Raw genomic sequence first — 21,450 nt, 5'->3', positions numbered from 1 at the left:
GGTGATCAGCGAGTAAGTGCATTCCTGACTTTGATTCATTCTCATTTGGATCGTACTTTTGCGAGAATTTTTTTACTATATTTTGATTGACATGGAATATTATTATCCCGTCACAGGAATCGAGAATCTAGTTTCTCCCGAATTAGCATTGCAAGAATCTCAAGTCCTGTTCGCAAAACGTTTGAAGTTTTAATTTATTTCATTCGAATGAATGGAATGTCAAGGAAAGCCCAGAGAATGTTGGGAAGGTTAAAAAAAAATTGAACTGTACTCCATAGAAATCAAAATTAGTCACTCATGCGTTAGTTAAATACTTCCAGTGATGCAAGAGATTTGAATTAGTACCAAAACTACTAACGTAAATTGTTGGAGTCAGTTGCTCCACTTCCTGAGGAAAGCTCTGTATTTCAACGCATCAAGTTTGCATGGTTGAACACTTGGAATTAACACCCAGCGTTAACGCTCCTCTGGAGCAATTATAATTTAACGCCGTAGCTGGATTCCACGAAATTCTTCGATTCAAGGAAAAATACAGCGTTGTCTCACAAAATTTTTGAATCTGTGCATGACTGTCCCCTCTGCTGGTTAAAAAACAAGCGATCACCGAACCGTTATCTGATTCGTTTCGACCATAAATTTATCCTTGAAATTTTTTACATTTTCTCACTTTTCTCCGTAGAATAATGATGAATATTTCTACTGAGTGACGAGTTTATTGTTCATACGATACAGATTGTGAAGTAAAACAATCGGAGATTTAAAAAATTGGCGTCGTCATTTTAGGATGTCTGATGTTTATTCGTGATAGCTTTCGATAAGCAATACCATCCGCGACTATTGTAGTGGTAATTTTACACTTATTGTTAGCATTACAGTCTATATCATGCTGAAAGTGATCAAAGACTGTCACATTAAGATTGGTGGATCCATCGAATTGACAACATTTTTCTCTCCATTTAAACCTATGGAAATGTATCGATCCTTGGAGGGGCCAGGTGCTCCGACAAGAATCGATTATTTAACATAGGTTTAAATGGAGAGAATCCGGCGTTGCCAAATTGCTGGATCCCTTCTGCGCATTAAAATGCGATGGGTGGCGGAAAAATTAACTTATCTCTGGCCACGGCTGCAGTCGAGTAATTGTACAGCGTTTTATATGGGAGTGGTGCGATAGATACATTGAAAAAAACGCGATTGAATAGCGGATGCAGCGCGAATTTAATTAAACAAACCAGAGTGGTGTGCAGGTGAGTAAATAACAACGACCTGTAAGAATATCTTTCGATCTCCGTCTATGATTAACATACTTCCTGAGTCTAGACATACGTCAGCGTTGCTACATCGGACTGCATCATAATTACATTACGGACCCCCCCCCCCTCTCCTATCATGGCCGCTACGCATCACAACTCCTGACCAGCGTTTCGCCCATCAAAAAATTTACAGTAAATACTCATTTTTATTCGAGTTAAAGATCAGTATGTATTGTGATTATACTAAAATGTACATTTTGTTGTATTTACTTAGCAATATTGTAACTTAATCCTGGAATGAGAAGCGAAGATTGCCGAGAACGCACGGAAACTAATTTTTACTCATAGTGAGATTGATTCGAACAACCACGGTTTTTATCCTGTAAAAATTGGACGATTCGTCATTTTTTTCAATTTTTTAATCGGTTATAAGGGTTTTTTTTTTTTTTTTTTTTTTTTTTTTTTTTTTTTTTGAAAAATATTTAGAGAATCTTCTTGACTAGGAGAAGGTAAATGGAGAAAGATCATATGCGACTTCGATGATTACCATTTGTGGCACTTTTTAGAAACAACTGATGTGCCATTTCTTCTCTCTGCAGATAGGTGCTTTCATGTCTGAGCTGCAAATAGTATTTACTTCTGTTACTTGAAAGAGTTTTATGATACCATTTACTAGCATAATACTAATGCAAGTAAATTATTTCGTGAGCTCAATAGTACTAAAATGTCTGATATTTTCAAAGCACTTCTTCCAAATTATGTCGAGTCCCTCTTCCCTTCGCGCTCTTCCAAAACTGGGCATTTTTAAACTCGTCGTTTTGAACTTGCAAAAATAAAATAAAAAAATTGCCCATTTTAGCAACGCGGTGCGCGAGGTGCTTGTTCGCGAAACACAGGAAATAGTGAAAACAGAGAGCAAAAACACATTTGTACGGTGCATGATTTGCGGACTCGGTGCTTACGGCGACGTTGCCAAAAATGTGTAATCCGACCTGGCCGTAGCGCAAATTCGGGGGAAAACAGCTCAATCCGGCAACGATACTTCAACAGGAAGCACGAGTGCGAACTTTGCACGCCAAAGAGTGCAATTTGAAAGAAGAGCGACTTGATGGATGTGTGAGTGTGCGACTGTGTGTGTGAATGTGAGACTATGCGGCAGGGGCGCATCGCACCAAGTGCTGAGGCATTCGCACACACTAACACTATGCATTATCACTTTTGAGAAGCATCAAAGCGCGACAGTTTAGCAAAGCAAGTTCGCGAGGCGCAAGGAATGTGCGTGTGACGAGGCACCATGAAAAATCTTTAAAATTCACCTTCGTCCAACAGACAGTACAGTGCGACATTTGTGCCTTATTTTTGCATATGATTTGCAGATTGAATCTTTACACTGATTTGCACCTAAATTCAAAGGCGTAGTTCGACTCGTGATGTTGAATATTTCTAACACATGCTATTTAAAGGCAAACCCTCTCTTTTTTTCAAATTCTTCTGCTACCATCCATAAAGATATTTTTCTCCGATATCTAAGAAAAAATCGTAATCTTCCGCACAGCAATGGGAGTCTCTCACTTTCGCAAAACTGAAAATCAACATCAACATGAAATCATTGATATCAACTTTCAGAAAAACTTTTTAAAAGTTTAAGCACCATAGAAACAAGCAACGTTGAATCAACCGGGATTATGACCATACTGAGCTCGAAACAAAACGTTGAATTTTAAAGGAGAGTGTCCGTTTTTCTAAATTAGAAGCTCCCAAGTGTTGGATACGAATGCATTTTCCAGGCCCTCGATCTCCATCAGAATTAAGTAAATCACTTGCAATGCATCAATCGAAGTTTAATCTCTCGATCAACTCAACAAAAATAGTTTGCCTTAACAAAATTGGCTTTATGCACTGAGATACTTTTCCACCCGGATAATGGCAATTAAATAGTATGTTATATTAAAAATAAAACACGTGCGTTTCTAAATGTATGCACAGGAGTATCTCATTGGAAAAATTGATGTCATGGTGATCTTTGTGATTTCCTGATCCGTTGTATGGAGTAGTCTCTGGTGAGCACGGTGGGTGGATGTCCCTAGTTATTCGCCGTTCCACCTCGAAGATTGGGATTTGCCAATTGCGGTGGGAGGGCGACCAATCCTCGGAGGGTATCAAATCGGGTTTGATCGAAGAATAAAAACCAGGAAACGACATCCACCAAGACGGCGGCGGCGGCGGCAGGGATGTGCAGCGGTGTAGGGAAGGGGGGCTGGCTTAAGGGGGGATTCAAATGGAGCGGAGCAGTGCAACGGTGCATAGGCAGATTAGCGTCATCATCCTCGAATCCGGGTTGCCAAATTTTCACCAAAATTCATTTTTCCGCAGAAATCAAGCGAGGATAAAAACAGCACAATATAATTGCCTTGGAATTTCTTTTTGTCAGTTAAAGTGGATTTGCAATGACAGCTCAATAAACCCTTATTGAGCTACGATTAATCGAAAACTCCAATGATCCGGGACTATAAAATATGGCTAAAGAATTTATCCGCAAAGCTTTTACTTTCAACATATTAAGGCAGAAAAACGAAATTTATGTAAGTCACAACCACAGAACAGTCGTAATACGTTAATGGTAACCTCGTCCTTCGTCTTAATGGGAAATTCTCTTTGGAAAAGCTTCAGTAGCTTTTGTTAGGAGCTTAACTCAACGAAATTTCCTGTAATTTTGGACAAAATAATTGTCCTTCCAAAAAATGGTACCTGGAGAAAAATACGTCCGTTCACACCGCACACCAAACTGAGTACATAAAAACCAACCCGCCATTCGAGTAATCAATGTTTTTTCAAGCCACTTTGCGGTTCGCACTATTTTTCAAAGATTTCGGATCGCTGAACCAAATGCCGGTTTCCATGACTGACAACTTCCGTTACCTGCCCTGAGCGTCTTTGAGTAGCTCATGAACCAATGTTTCCGTACACTGAAAAAAGTGGTATGCTGTTTTAGCACCTAAGATGTCCAAAATGTGTCTGGTGATCCTAAGATGCTGCATTGATTGCCCACGCAGTTGAATTTGCATTCCCAGGATGTAACCTTAACTGCGGGGGTAGTAAAGGCAGCATCTTGGGATGACCAGACACATTTTTTACATCCTAGGTGCTAAAAGAGCATGTTATTTATTTCAGTGTATTCGGAAAGAAGGTGATTTTGTGTAAATTTCGACTGGACGATTAATATTGGTCTAGCGGATTATGCTAGGAAGCTGGAGTTTGAAAATTGGCAACTTGGGAGGCTCCTGGCTCGCGACACGGCGCGGCGGCAGTGGCAGTGTCGCGGTGGATGCTGGATCTACGAAGTGTAATTACTGTTGGGTGCTGAGCGGGAGCCGGGAACAGTAGCGGGTCTTTGTCCCTGGATGAGGACACCAGGAGGAGCACGGCTCCCGGAGTCGGGGTCCAACTTGCCCGTGACAAAGGCCCACGCCACGCTGGCACTGCTGGCACTGGTGGCACGCTGGCGGCTGGCGGCTGGCGCTGGCGCTTCCCGCGGTCTCTTTGACATTCCGCCTGGCGCCTCCCAGCTCACGGCTCCCTGCTTTTCCCACAACTCACAATTTATTACCCTCAGCCCCACTCCAATTTGTAATCCAACTCCGCTTTCCCAATCCACCACTACCACAACCTACTAATTTCACCATTCTCCCACTTGTTGAAACTTTTCCAGGGGACAATCGCAAGACAAAACAAAAGTTGAGCTTTTAGCCGACTTTATAAAAATATATGCAATAATTGCGACTCAGGCCATGTTTTAATAAAAAAAAACAATGTACAAGAGGATGTATACTATTTACATTTTTACCTTAACATGGTGGACATGGCCTGAGTTGCAATTATTGCATATTATTTTTGTAAAGTCGGCTAAAAGCTCAACTCTTGTTTTCGCATTACGAGTAGCCGAAAACCTGTATGTCTTTTCTTCAAAATTTTACCTGAAATACGATTCAAGCAACGGGATCAACTGATCTAAACTCCAAACCAAGATTATAATGTTTTTTTATCATTGATGGCGGAAAATTTGAAATTTCTGCTCACAAAGATAACAATAGTCTACTTGAATGAGAGAGAGAGAGAGAAAAAATGAAATGATGTGGACTTAGCACCACTTGTTTTTGCAAAACTTTCGCCAGAAATGTTCGGGTTCTCGGGAAAGATCGTATACTCTCTTTGCGACTATCTTTCTCTTCCTAGCGTATCTCACACCGAGGAGCTTTCGGGAGCTTTCGCCCGGAACAACCTAGCATCACAGACACTCGGCCGGATCGGGAGGGCAACTTGGAAGCTGCGAACGAGTCCGTTTTAATTAAGATGTAATGGATTAGGTCAAACTATCAGTTGCAGAGGGAGACCGTGGCTTCCGAGAGGGAATCGAGGAGGCTGTGAAGGGGGGGAGGGGGCAGGGGGATGTAGTGTGGGGGGGGGGGCTAAGAGGCCAGTAGCCGCGGGCCGTGATAATGGTCGGATTTGATAAGCGGACCCGGGCCCCCGATGCGATGCGAGGGGCTCCCGAGGAAGACTCAAGAAACTGGTAGCACTTAACAAGGTGGTAATAACAATCCATTTTATGGTAGACCGCACGCATTTTGTAGATACAGTATCCATTAGCGCATCATTATCTCGTTTCAGAGGGAGAAGCTCCTTAAAAAAAGAGGTAAGAAACAATCTGTATGAGAACTCGCCTTTCTTTCCCTCCTTCCCCAGTTTTTTTCCACCTCATCGAGGGATAATCCTCCGAGGTGGCCACCGCTGCCTCTAACTTCTTTCGCTCCCCCCCCCCCCTCGCACTCTCTCTCTCTTTCTCTCGACATTATACTTCGGCGCCCGCCTCAGCCAAACTGCTCGGAAAATTTCGGCAATTTTCTTCCGTGAAATCGTCGGAGAGTAAGTTTCTACTATGAACTGTTTTTCTAGAGTAAGAAGTTATGGGAAAGGCAGGAAAAGTCGTCGAACCTTAAATTTATTTGGTTTGGTGAAAGGCTCTGATTGCAACAATAGTCTCGTCGGCTTAGCTTTAATTTCACGCTGAAGTCTCGTGGAAAGCATTTTTATATCAAACATGCTTCTGATGTTAGAATTTCTTTTTTAATCACCAATAATTTTCTGAGTCAGAAACTTTTAAAAGTCTAGGCAAAGTCAGAAAATGTTCTAATTCTCTGCATTGTTCTATGAACATTCTACCCTAATGTTTTGAAATACCCTGTATTTCAGTCAATCGAAAAATTTAGAACTTAGCAACTAAAAACAATGCCGACCCTGAAATGTGAAATCGTGGGGAATTTCGATGCTCTTTTGCAGAATTTGATTTGCGGAACAAATGTGGTCATAGCGTGCAATGAAATTAATGAATAGAAAATGCATGAAAAATTATATTTTTTTTTTTATTTCTTTTTTCAAGCATACATGGATTGCGTTTTGACGTATGAGTTATTTCGACAAAATTTTGGTATGATTTTACGAACGTGCCATAAAATTTAGTGTGAAGCCAAAAATGTCACCACAAAGAGTGAGGCCTATTCGAGCAAAATTTTCCATCTTTTTTTTTCAGTGCAAAACTAGCTGCATTCGCAATTAGTTTGTATTTTTTCTATCTTTTTCAAGTTGACCGGCTCTCTTAATTACGTGAATTTTAGCGTTTTTATTCTGAGAATCTCTTTTTGCACAGCGCGCCGGTTGAAAATCAAATAAATGGAACTCAGTCGTTCAACAAGGCGGTTGGGGCTGTTTTCACCTGCGCTGAGCGGTATTTGCCCGGTGGCCGTGGCCGGTGATGGCCGGACCCGGACGGGGCAGAGCCCGGAGAGCCCGGGGCCAAAGATCGTCGCTTCGTCGTGTGAAAAACCTGTAATCAGAAAAACCCACACCGGAGTCGAGCCCGAGATCCCAACCGGAGTTCCGATTTATCGTCCCTCTTCTGACGTAAGGCCCTATCTCCTCTTTCAAATGAGTCCCGGATAGTATGGAGTTATATGGGCAACAGGGCTCAAGTGGCAATCGAGATATGCCCTTACGTCAGAGAAGCGACGTTATGGGCGGCTCCGGCCCGTAATGAAGTGATGATACCGCAGCCACTCACGTGTCAGCATCTCTAGCCGTCTTTTTAGACACTTATGTTTTCATTCATGGATCACCCAGTTGTGCATATCATTATTGATTCTAGATGATCGGTAGCAATCATTCTTCAAGCTTCGTGAGTAAACGTCTAATTTCCCCATAGCACATAGTTAAGGGATGATCGCTTTCTGAAGAACGGATTAAATGCGACGTCAACGTAATCGTTAGGACGTAGCGCAACTTTCCCAAAAAACGAGCAGTCAGTAATGGCGATGTTTTCCGGATACACGGAACAGATGCATAGAAAATTTTTCAAAAATTCGTCAGTCATAATTTATGAACAGAAATTTAAATGGAAAAATATAACTTTCTGCAAGGAAAGACTCGTGGACAACGTTAAAATAAATCCTAAAATACCGAAACAACTATTGCTGCTTGGAGGATGTATTCTGGCCTACCTCGAAAATTGAAGGCGAAGTAAGAATGTGCGTAACAACCGGTTCTTTATTCGTGGGAATTACATTCGTTCTAAATCAGCCAAAAAACTTCATCTTGAATCAGTCTTAAAGTCATTAATTCATTCAAGTAATAAACCGATTAATGAATGAAGAAATCAATTGATCAATCGGTAAAAAATCATTATTTGAGACCTCGAATTTTAGTGTAACGTAATTCATGAGCAGCTTGCACAACTTTGTCTATCTGCTGTATTAATGTGGTCTTGAGGGAGGGATTATATCTATCTATCCCCGCGAAAATTAGAGGTTTCGGCGCGCGTAGGGACAGCTTCCGCGTGCGTCGAAGGGATAGGGACGGGATCGAAGTCAGGGCTGACGAATGATCAAACAAAAAAACTAATTCCGCGTGGCGTGTTCGCCCGTAAATTGAAGGGCGGATCTCACTCGCGCAGCGCCGAGGCAGAGTTAAAAAAAGAAGTGTGGTCGGGTAGTGAATTTGAGCCTGGTGCCGGGGGAAGGGGTGAACTCCGAAGGGGTGGGCCTCAATCAGCGGTGTGAAAATTTCGCTGACGTAAGACTGGGGGAGGCAGGGTTGCCATATTTTCGGATTATTAATTTTCAGTTTTTTTCGTCCACGTCTGCTTTTTAATTGAGGAGGAATCCAGATTTTACATTGAAAATAAAATATGCTTGATTCTCCGCAGCCCATGACAAGATTTACAAAACTAATTTAAACAGCAAAAATAAACAATTTTCTTTTATTTTACGTAAAACTAGTTGTCTTGATTCTCAGAAAAATGAAGGGATTCATCTTGTAGAATATAAAAAACTGAAGCGATTCTCTGGTTGCTATGTGGCCCAAACTTTAACAGCAGCACTGCGCCCACAGAGAGTTGCATTAAGGCAAGAAAAAGAAAGAAAAAAAGAGAGATAGAAATGGATCATAATCCAAACTTTTTCAGATAGCAGGTAGTTCAAAAACTATTATTTGAATATAGACAAAAAATCTTGGAAATGGGCCCCGTAGATCTTTTGATATCGCAAAGACAAAAAACACAAGATTAATGAGTCTGAAGGATGCCTCGAAAAAATATATTTGATTCATCATTTATTCGTATTTCATTCATTTTTAAGAAGTTAATTTTTAATATGATTAGTTTTGCCGGTAAATCTCGCAATTTTTTACTGACTTAGAGATAAGTGTATTTAAGAGGCTTGAAGAACAAGTCGCATAAGTGCACTTTTTGAAAAAATTAAGATATTAATGACCTCAAGGAACGCTAGTCATAATGCATCTTCTGTGAGAAATTTGCTCCCAAATTCCCATTTTTAAGCATCAAAATGTCAGTTTGAAATTTCTTTCCGCCCCAAGGATCCATGTAATTTCGAGCCTTCAAACACGTATTTCTCGAAATAGCAAAATCGGCACTTCTGAGCTTTGTCCTCCTGTGAAGGACGGATTGCAGGAAAAAGTAGGACGGCAACTCTGTCCAGTAGCGCACAGCGGGTCGCGTCTTGGGCATGCATTTATCGCGGACAACCCCTTTTTCCTCCCACCCTCGCCACGTCGCACCGCGTTCCTCCGAATCCATCCCTCGCGACCGGTGAAGGGAGGGGGGGGAGCTCTCAGCGCGGACATTTCGGGCACGCCCCCGCGTCTGCGGCTACCAACTTAACGGCTCATAATCTTGTTTATCGCGAATTTATACCTCTCGGTGTTTCCCCAGCTGTCGACCGTCGAGCACTGTGATTTTCGTGCTTTGAGCTTTAACACATCATCTCATTAGGCTATGCGTGTTATGTGTGAGAGAGCGGTTTTAACCGCGGCACTGAAACAATCACAGCCAGTGAATTTACGACACATTCGAGCAAATTTTGTTTCTAAGAGTTGAATCGGTATGGATATTAGGGTGCTCCGAAGAATAAAATAGCATACCTTGTGGAAGAAGAAAAACAGGAGAAAGTCTCCGGAACTCGCTGCTGAATTAAGATTCAGCCAACCTGATACATTATCGTGATTAAAATACTGACTTTATAAAAATTTCTTTTCAAGTAAAGTTACCCCTAAGTGTCCCTTAGATTCGGGAGAAAATTTACAAAACGAGGCCCAAATACGTATCTCAAATCTTTTACATGTAGTCCTTGAAACATAATTACAAATAAGACAAACGGAAACGAACACAAAATGGAATCAGAGCAGGGGAAATGACGCGGCGCAGAGATACAACTATTCGCACTTGATGGATGTCCGTGTTGCATCTGCAAAATTGAAGGCGCGACACGGTGCGGGGCGAGAACTGGCAATGCTCTGATCTATGCTGCCATTAAGTTGTCGGAAAAAACTTGTCAAAATGGGGATCGGCTCGGCACAAAAATATTTTCTCGCCCACCTCAAAATTTGAATAGAAAAATGTAACTGTACTCCCCTTGGTGTGAATTTTATTGGCTTTGAATTTTGAGTCAGAAAACGGGAGCTTTTGAGCGAGTCGTTGGCGAGGTCGGGAGAAGGCGTGAGCCAAAGTTGAAATGAAGCTGGGAGCTCGGTGAAGCGGCGAGATCTTTGCATGTGCATTGTCAAGTGTGCGAGTGCAATGTGCATTTGGAGCGGGGACTAATGCGTGTGGTCGGCGGCGGTCGTGCTGTCGGCCGGAGGTCGCCTTTTGACTCGCCCGCCGCCAATTACAAAATCGGCCATCGACAATCGCTAATCGGCGATTCCTTAATGGCGAATTAGCGGCTCTAATCAGTCCGCACTGGCCTCCGCTGAGACAATCGCACAATCGCTCCCCGCTCCCGACCTAAGACTCCAGATCACTCCACGTTGCCATCCTCCGGCAATGTAGAGGCTATTCTCAAAATTTGGCAACATTGGAAAGGCTCAATTTAAATATATATGTATAACAATCGATAATTAATACGGTTCCTCCGCCTGGAATCTATAATCACAATGGACTTGAGAGATGATAAACAGCGTTCCCAACCTGATAGAATTACCACTGCACCTGAATCTGGAGTGCTGAGGGAAAAAGTTGTATGCATGCTTCGTTGGATTTATTTAAAGTCAAAAGAACTATTCTAATAGACATCTGGGTTTATCCACACATCCATGAGAATACATTCATGATGGGATGTAAGCCACTATTGAGATACAAATAGTTCCTTTTGATTTAAATATGTCCAAAGACATTTTTACTTGCCCTTCTTGCTGCAGATAGTTACTCATTTTACTATGTGTGTCTCGTGCTGTCTACAAATCTCGCCTTGCACTAAAATATGCTCAACTCCACTAAGAGATTTTGATGCTAGCTTTGTTTCTCCATTCACGTTTTGTTCAATTTAGAGTAATTAAAAACAAATCATGAAAATAATGATCCTGTTCCAAAATTCGTCGACGGGGCACAAAAAGTCACACAAATTTTCAAAATCTCTTCATCTGACAATGGGACATATTTATGCTAAAATGAACTACCACACAAACTGATTGCGGTGGATGCACGGGTCGTAAGACAGCATGTTGGAGTTTTTTGCCAACGTGCGTTGAAAATTCAGCATAAAGCTGAAAATCTCAATACACATTGGCCCAACAAGGCCGAAACGCGTCTGCAGTTGCCTTCCTGAATGGACGTAACTAGTGTTGCACCAAACATCATATCTCTTTGAGGGAAAACTGTGCTCATATGAGCTTTTTTAACGCACTTTGGCAAAAAACTCCAACATACTGTGAAATGAACTGTTGCACGCAAACCTTTCGCTCATAGTTCCTTTTAGCATACATTCGTCTAATTATGATTATAACTTCCGTATAATGTTTTTAGCGATGACTATACATTTCGTTGGATTAGCAGTGAAAGTAATGGTCAAAACGTGCACCGAGTGAAGCGAAATGAGGGAAACAAAGCATGTGGTTTTGTTTTTTCACGATTTGGAGCTTCTCACCAATCTGGGCATGAGCACGTCGGTCGGGTGTCCGCTGGCTCTTAAACGCAACACATTCTGTCGAAGCGTTTACACGTAAAGAGAACTCAGCGAGCGTTAAGACGCAGCGTGCTCAACGGCGGAGTGAGTTTAATAATACTGACTCATTATAAAGGCAGATTATCATCTCGGGCCCCGAAATCCGTCTCCTCGCCGTCCGCGCCCGGTTACGACTAAAAATAAATCTAACACTCCAATTGATCTCATTAAGTTAGGACACATTTACTCCAAGAGGCACCTAATTATCTGAAAATCTGAGCCCCGCCGGGGGAGGGGGAGAAAACAAACTAAAGAGTTAATGTGAGGGATTATTAAAAAGCTAGTGTAGCAGGAGTTTATGGTAGCTGGGCTCCTGTTAAGAGCCCGGAATTCCAATAAAAGTTGGTTTTTTACCAGGTGTTAAAGAATGTGTTCACCCGGTTTCGGTGAGTGGTGTGAGTTTTATCCGCGGCGAGTAAACGGAAAACGATCGTAAAAACCGGGGCATGGGCCTATCGATGGGTAGCATCTCTTTGTCTCTGGTCGCGCGCAACGCAACGCCAGGACTTGCTCGCGGTCGCGCACAGAAGCAAGCGCGAGCGGAGCGCGTTCCGCCGCGTCAAAGCCCAAAAAACTCGATCAAAAAACACGCCCGATCTCATCCTCTGATAAAGGAGCGAGCTGCCCTCTTTTTCACCGGTCCGGCCCAAGATGGATTTCTCTGTCGCCTTGCGGTCAAGGTTTATAGCTAGAAAATAAACCAAGGGAATCATCGCGTCGCCATGAAAATTTATTATGAAATTTAACGATTCCATACTGGTATTGGAGCATGTTCGTATGGACCAAAGTGATGTGTGTCCTTTATTAACCGTACTTTGTGTAATCGCAATTTCGGTTTATGCCACCAAACTCTCGGTCTGCAATTTCGCTCAGTTTGCAAGTTCAATGACGGGAGTCAAAAATTGGCGCCATTAAACATCATGCTATATTTCGTTTGATCGAAAGTTTTCTTTCAGTGCATCACGACCAGGAATATATAGTGACAGAATTTTCCTCCGCGAATGTTGCCTCAGCGCGATGAGAAACTGCAGTTTTTTTATGACATTTGCCTTTTCTCAGCAATACCGTAAGAGAGGCAATTGTAAAGGCACAATGACTTAGAGGTCAAATTTTTGCGCTGAGTGACCATAAGCGCTGGCATGCATTTAACTCGAAAATCTCACTTGCCTAAGAGACATATTTAAAGACGGATAAACCGGAGGGGAGGGAATGAGTAATGGGAGACAAATTAATCTCTAAAACATTTTCTTCATTTTCTCATTTTATTTTATTTATTTTTTTTAAAAAAATGTTTCGTCCGTCGTTTCATCCGAATGTAATGAGTTTCGCTTTGTCGTTTGAGCTGAAGAAAATCAACTCGGCGAAGCGTGAAAATGCGATGAGACTCTTATTACAAAAAAAAGGAATTAAGGGGGCGGGTGTACCCTTATCAACGCCCGTATTGAACTAAGTCCGAGGATAATTAGCTGTACAACTCCTAAACAAGGCAGGACACCCGGCTGGGCAAAGATCACGGACAGGTTTCTTGGTTTTAGGCGACAGACTCGCCACTAAGACGCAGCGCGTATTTTAATCCCCTCATCCAGGCGTCAAGAGCCCAGCTCGAGGTGTTAAAACCTTCCAGATATTTAGATTTCAAGCCATGGCTGCCAAAACGCCACGCAATTACTCAGTTTTTTCTCATATCGATGACAGGGGCAGATCATGTTCCTCCCTTTTTTGCGCCCTTTAGGCAGGGTCGGACTGACGCATCTACCTTGCGTAGCTGTAAGGGCTCTTTGCGCCCTCGGGAGCCCTCAAAGTCCCTTTACTGCTCCTCACAGTAGATTTTGCTTAAAACGTTAATATTTCTCTTATAACGACAGCTTTTCTCTATATACTTAATTTTAGTTTTTTTTCTCATTTCCGATCAGAACTTTTCACGCTGTTTCTTTTCAATGTGTATAAATATGTTTATTATTAATTTCCATTTTCATTTCATCCTTTTTCTTCTGATTTATTTTTTTTAATTTAAAAATTGAACTTTTCAGTTATGATTTTGTTAAAATAATAATAATTTTTACTAATTTTAATTTTAAATTTAACAGTTGTTATGAGTGAAATTTTCAATGACCGAGGCGGTCGTCCTCCAAAACGTGGTCGCGTTTTCCAGAATTCTTCGCATGTTCGTTTAGTGAAGCAAGAACTTAACTCTGTTATTAGTATAGAAAATCAAAGTTTCATTTCTTCATTTCGGAAGTATAAAATTGATGATCAGAACTTTGATGAAAATTTTGTTACCAAATTTTCAGTCGGTTCAATGAATATAATTTGTCATCATTGTGATGCTCGCCATTTTCAGGGTGACATGTCCAATGGTCATTTTAATAACTGCTGCCAAAATGGCTTAATTTCTTTAACGAGTATTCGGACAAATACCGATTTGAAATCATTATTTTTATATTCTCCAAATTTCATAAAGCATATCAGAAATTATAATAGTGCTGTTGCTTTTGCCTCTTTCTCTGTAAATCGAATTGATATTCCGGGTGATGGACCTTATTGCTTTAAATTTCAAGGATCCATATATATGTAAGTTTATTTAATATTTACCGTTACGTAACGTACTTTTTTCAGTTTCTCAGTCCGTCCCTCCCTCCTTCCCACCCCTTAACGCATCCGGAATGCAGCTGCATTCCGGATGCATTTAAAAAATAAAAAAAGATCTTCTTTAAAATTAGTTTGAAAACAAATGTAAAACCTAAAAAATAATTTTGTATGAAGATTAAAACAAAATTTTAGTTTAAAGTTTACTAAATAAAATTACAATTTTTGAAAACATTTGTTATATTTATTCTCTCAAAGAAATAATTAGACCCGATTCAAAGACAAAACAGAAAATTAAATGAAAATAAATCCCCGTTCATATTAATTGGAATATTAAAAAAATGAGTCTGTTTCAAAATATTATAACAATTAGTTAGGACTTCTTTAAATGATCTACTATAAATAATTAACAGCTCCACAAACGCTGATTTTCAGTGTAGCACAAAAAAATACAGAGTAGAAACCTTAAACCAAAAAAGATTTCCATCCGATGAAATTAAGATATGAATCACGATCATAGTACAAATGTTGTGAAAAGAACACAAATCACTTAAAATCAGGCCGGCTGGATTTGAGGGAAGACGATATCATTTACGAATAAGACGAACATATAATATTAAAGGTGCTGAGCAGGAAATGCCGTAGCGTTCGCCTTCAAATTTTGGCATAGGCCAGAGACCTATCACAGATCTTGCTGAACTTGCAGGAGGGATCTAGAACTTAGAAGAAAACGAAAACTGACCTTTCCGACAATGCGAAAGTCATGAACTGTTTAGGGATTTCTTATAAAAAGACTTATCAGGGGGTCGAGGCACGACCTCCCGTCCCCCAAATAATTCCAATTCTTTCGGATGTAAAAGGTGCCTTGTCTGAAAGTGGAAATTTGTGAAATCCGGCAGCAGCGAGAACGCCCCGTTGTTTCAGAGAATTACCGGATTCATCGAACACCGCGCCTAATCAGATGCAAATTGATGCGGTTCCTTTCATTCTTTTTTCAATTCTTTATTCTTTAATTATGATAAGTGTTTCGTCTGATTTGGTTTGATTATTATTTTTTCGTACCTTGAATTTTCCACCTGAGTCATTCTTCTCGCCGTTTTTGCGACGCGCTCCGACAAACAACGATACCTCCGGTCGGACGCTCTGATTTCATTGACACCATCTCAAATGTCACCTTTCATTGAAAGTTTTTTGTCTCCAGCAGTTGAACTACATTTTACGAGGCGCGGTGTCTGCCACATCCGAAAAACGCTTATCTTTTTAGTAAAATCAATGGCACACGTGTTGTTTTGTTTCCAAAACGAGCCGAAAGAAATTTAGCCTCTTTTTACGTAATGCAGTCTCGTTTAATTTTGCTCAACTATGTACGTTTTTGCACGAAAAAATCGGCAATCAGAATTGGAAAGGTTAATTACGTTCGATTTTCTTTTCTTCGAAAAATATTTTTAGTTTGCGGTTGGTACGAATACTTTATCAAAAAGAAGGAGCCAAGACATACGCTCCTTTCTATAAAATTAAGTCTCGTTTTAATCGGGGAGATTTAGCTATACACGTATATCCTAAAAATGTTTGGACATGGACATGGTTACTTAGATCCTTCAGTCGTTAAGTTACTTTGTGTAATCCATGTGCGACTGGACTTCAAAGTTTTCGCACATTTGTTTTTCCTTTTACGAGGTGTTTCACATACTTCAAAGCTTGCAAAAGTCGTTCATTAACAGGGAATGCTGCGTTGTATATCCGTTCTAGAAATCCAGGCTCCAGGAAGCAACTATTCGAGCTCCGCGGTAGGTTTTTGGTCTATACGATAGTTTGAAGGCGAACTATGCGACATCCAGGCCCGAGGAAGCAACTATTCGAGCTCCGCGGTAGGTTTTTGGCCTACACGGCAATTTGAAGGCGGACGGTGCGGAGTTCACCTCTCGGCCCCATTCATGCATGCGATCGCAGTTCGGACGGTTAAAATTTTAAACATGAACACAACCAAGTGATGGCATTCGAGGAAACATTTTGGCGTTGAATAGCGACACCACAGCGAGGCGACATCGACACGAACCGAGCCGCCGAAAAAGCCACGAAGCGCACATAAAAATCGCGCCCACTTGTCAGCGGGTTGTCAATCGATTTGTTGAATCGCTGATTTTGAATCTCGGTTCCAACGCGAGGTTTTATCACCTGGCTAAGAGTAGTGGGAGGGGGGTGGGGGAGTATAAAACTCGTCGCCAAGATCTAAGCGCGATCGGAGCGGGGAGATGAGGCCACGATAAGGGGGTGGGGGTTCGGGGGGTCGGGAAGGAGACGACTCCTGCGGTTTCGCGACCATTAAAATCCTCCGCTGCCGACGGGAAAATTGTGAGCACTGCAATTTGTTGGAGGACCGTAATTTGGCCGTAATGAAACCGTCTGTCGCCTGCGAGTGCCGGACGCTCGCGCGAGTAAACGCCGTATGAGCATTCCCGCGTTGCCATTTCCGCTTCAAATTATACCATTCTCTTGGAAGCATTATGTACATCTTTTTTGTAAATTGCTCAGAGGATTTAATTCACAACTGGACTACATTTTGCAATAATTAACTAATATTTTTGGTTCATCCTTTAAAGTATCTATCCTGATAGAAAATATTAAAGTGGAGGGAAAAAGGGAACAAGAAGCGAAAGAAATTGACAAGAATAACGATGAGACAAACGAATTGGAAGGCAAAGCAGTAATAGAAAGGACAATGAAGAAAGAAAAGGATGGAAAAAAAGAAAATTATGGAACTTATGGGGAAGTAGGAAAAAGAAGAAGAATAAGGAGAAGAGGAAGAGAAGTACGATGGAGAACTAGAGGGAAAAAGAGAACCATTCACAGAAGAGGTAGAAAGAGAGGAAACGAGAATAATATGAAGAGGAAAAATAAATAACGCAATTAAAAAAAGGAGGAGGGGTAGAAGTGGGAGGTAACGAAGAATTAGATGAAGCACCTATCTGCATGTGTCCTTTTAGAGCACACGCGTTATTTCTGAAACGACCCTGAAGTATTAGTGCTATATAGCTTAGTGTAGTCCAATTTGATACACGGGAACTGAGACACCTAGAAAAGTATTGATCCCTTTTTCCCGAAAATGAATATTTGATCGGGAGAAATCTGACAACTTTTAGGCGCTTAAGGCGTTTTTTTAGCACGACAGTGTACGACCGCACACCCACATTTGCGGGTTATGCGTGTTGGGCGCGCGGCGAGAGCCGTGTTATGCTCCTGTTAATGATGATGTCAAAATGGGAAATGTCGCACCGGCCCCGGTGACTTTTATTCTGTCGTCTTGGGTCTGGCTCGTCGTGTCGTCGTGTGATGTGCCCATGTTCTGCGGATTAGTTGCCGCGCGTAATGATAGTCATTACCGGCTCCGCACAACATTTACTTAATTGTACTGGCATGCCAACCGGCAATATCCCAGCATCGTAAGCTCCGCCGGGGAGCTTTCTACCCCTTCGCCGATTTTCGCCCTACGCTTTTCCCCAGCGATTTTTTCACCCCGTTTGAAGTCCAATTCGGAGGTCAATGTTGCTTTTCGTCGAATGATGATTCATGAAAAACTTGTTGAGCAAAATATCAAATAAAATTCGCCTGATGACTCGTGAAGTCAGACTGAGCGATCTACTAAGCGAGTTTTTTATAAAAGGGATTCGGATTGCTGAACCAATTCGTCGTGTCCCAGACGAAGAAACATAACTCCACTGTAAGGTTGCAAAATGTGCGCGAACCATTCGCTTTCTTATGATAATTATCGACGCAATTGTTGTCCAAAATTTGGCTGATTATTGCAATGATTCAGAAAAGAAATCCGTATAATATTCGGTAAAAAATTCTCAAGATTCTCCTGGTAGAAATAAAATTTACGAGGGGAAATTTGGCAACATTGGAATGAAGTTACGCTCTTTTGAGAGGGAATCGACGAATTATTGCTCGACTTCTTCGTCATCAGTCATCGTTAGCCGCGGTTATCCAGGATTGCGCGAAAGGTCTAAGAAAATATATGAGGATAGCGCGAAAAAGGCACAAGGATCGCACGAATTTAAAATGAAGTTTATATTTAAGGTAGAAGTTTGGAAAACAAGACAACGTCGGAATGCACATACGGCGTCAAAATACAACATGGCCCTTATATTTTCGGCCTCTATAATTCGATGTCGCAATTATTCTAACACGAGTTCGAATAATCGCCCCGAACACAGCGTGGCCGGCGTTAAACGTATATTAGCGCCTGCAAGACTTTTGGAATACTTCACGCATTGCGCTAAACAGTGCGGTCGGAGTAGAACAGTCGGAACAGTGCGGCCCATCTTAGCGCCTACAAGACGACATGCATACTTCTCGCATTGCGCCAGACGCAGCGCGGTTAGTCATCAGTTTGCGTGATTTCACGCAAACTGATTTTCTTGCTGGCGCATAATTAGCGCCTGCAAGATTGTAGGAGTGCGTGTCATCATTCTTCACTTTCTGCTCCAGATTTTATCATAATTAAAAGAAATATATGTATCCTCATTGAATTGATTCAGAAAATCGGCTGATATTTAAACTTGTTTTGATTACATTAATAAAAGAAAATAGAACGAACGAAAATATAGAGTCGGAAATTCAAGCAATCTTATGCGTCTGCAAAAAGGTAAGAAAGGGGGCATTCGCGCAATCCTATCGCAGCCGTTAGCCGAATCTGAGCGTGCGAATCTCGTCAAAAGTAACTTTTACACGTTAGGAAAGATATCAGTACTGGGTCTGTGAAATATATTGTCTGTGGGCATTAGATCGATCAGATAATGCCCTTATTTCAAATCCTTTAATTTCGCTCGGAATTCCTCTCGTGCTCATTGGTTTCGCTCGCAACAAGCGGGCGGCAGGCGATCGCGATCCGCACTTGCAAGGCATCCCACAACCGCCACAACTGGCGCCTCGACGGCCGTCAACGTCGCGCACTCCACGCTGGACGTCCATCAAAAAAGAAGAAAAAAAAAACCGAGGAAAATAGCGAAATTCGCGAGACGATACTTTTTGCAAATATTTCGCAATTACAATGCACCGGTATCAATTAAAGGTACGGCGCGAGGCTGGACAGATAACGGGTATCGTTGTTGCCGTAATCCCGCAAAAATTCCCTACATTCCGATTGCTTTCACCACTGATTTGGGTAAATTTAGCAACGGTGTCTCATATCCGATGCCAAAACGACACCGCACCACATGGCAGGGTTGTCGCTTTTTCTGGATGATCGTCCGTTTTTCTACTGAAAAATACGCAATGGCAGCGTTATTTGGCAATGTCACCAAAAGTATTTGGATTCATTCCACCCGCAGACCATCCAGAATCGTCATCAGTGCGATGGCCATCTATGGGCATCTCTGCCGTCCCAAGAAAAATCGCTGATCAACATAGGGTTTTAATGTGCAGTTATGCGATTTCTACTTACCTCGGGTTTCAAGCTCGGGTGACCATGTCATGATCTGATAGAGCACGATTACTCTCTGCTGATGTAAGAGCTTTGATTTTCATAAGTTATGTGTAGAATTAGATTTTCTTCTTCTTTTTTCTACAGAATATATATGATTTCTACAAGAATGACAAAATCATGATCAATTCTGGATTAAACCTGTTCAAAATGTTAGGTTCTGCATAAAAAACCAAAGCTGTTGTATTACCATGTCGGTCCACACAATTCCGCATATATCTAACCTTAAGTTTTATTTTCGTTTTGTTTCAGACTATTCTCAATTCAATGCACAAATATCAACCTAGGTTTCATTTGGTACGAGCAAATGATATTCTCAAATTACCTTATTCAACGTTCCGGACGTATGTCTTCAAAGAGACGGAGTTCATAGCAGTCACCGCTTACCAAAACGAAAAAGTATGTAAATGCTTCCTTTTTGAAATAGCTTAACGAATTACTTTTATGTGCATTTTTTACTTCTGATTCCAGAGAGGATGTCAAAATGATAGTTCAATTTATGACGCAAAAATCATTTATTGTCATTTTTTAATACTCCTATTTAAAATCTTTTATTATGCATATCTTCATTTAAGAGAAATTTTAGTAAAAAATTGGTTTGAAAGTTCCATTTTACATGGCTAATTGCTTCTTATTTGATACTTGAAAAATGACAACTCTTTTTGTTTGTAGTCACACCGTTGCTTTGGTAGCTGAATTCATTTTAACTATAGCACTCTACAAAGAACTGTGCATTTCAATTGAGTTTAAAAAGTGAATATGTTCAGAGCAGAAATACAATCAGAATTGGATTGAGGCATCACTTTTTCAATAGTAAACCATCTATCCATTGGAAATTTTTTGCCATTTACTTGACGCTTTTATATACTTTGAAACTCTTATACAGCAACATTAACAATGACAGGAAAATATATTTTTAATTTTAACACGTTTTCATTTAATCTAAATAAAATTCAACTAACTGCGCGTCAATAGTTATTGTGTAGATTCCATAATTTTTAAATGTATGTTTTCTCTTTTCAGATTACGCAATTAAAAATTGATAATAACCCTTTTGCGAAAGGTTTCCGGGATACTGGCGCAGGAAAGAGGGAGAAAAAGTAAGTAACCTCTAAAATTACAATTTCTAATCCTTCAAAAATTGCATTTTCAGCTCCTTTCTTACGTCCAAGTCTATCGCCATCTCTACAAACGCTTCAGAAATATTTTGCTAAATACTTCAGTTGGGTGCTGAATGAGACGTCTTCAATCACTGCTTCTGAATGAACGAACAGTAAACGTGATACACGTTGGAGGAATTGCAACAATCGCTATTGAGAGACAGAGTATTATGCCTTTTGTAGACGATTTATCATTATCAGAGCTTGACCTCGGTTTTTCAATGATCAGGCGAACAATCAGAGTGTGATAATGATTCCAGTAAAGCACCAGTCACAAATCCCACTTACCTTTTTACGTACGGGTGTGGGTGTGTGTATTTCAACGCAAATATATTTAACCGATATTTCAGCCAATCGAAACCGATTGTCACGAAACGGATTCGTGATTTTTTACGGATTCGAGT

General features: G+C 41.1%; 1 protein-coding gene across 1 annotated transcript in view; it reads left to right on the top strand.

Annotated features, from left to right (window-relative positions):
* bi (T-box transcription factor bifid) overlaps positions 1–21,450 on the top strand; it is a 151,993-nt gene that overhangs the window by 112,097 nt on the left and 18,446 nt on the right. Inside the window, 2 exon segments of the mRNA XM_019058588.2 lie at positions 20,139–20,285; positions 20,910–20,986. Of these exon segments, the coding sequence (XP_018914133.2) occupies positions 20,139–20,285; positions 20,910–20,986 (224 nt within the window).

This window comes from Bemisia tabaci, chromosome 6, assembly GCF_918797505.1.
Source record: "Bemisia tabaci chromosome 6, PGI_BMITA_v3".
Lineage (NCBI taxonomy): Eukaryota > Metazoa > Arthropoda > Insecta > Hemiptera > Aleyrodidae > Bemisia > Bemisia tabaci.
This window is presented reverse-complemented; position numbering and strand designations above follow the sequence as displayed.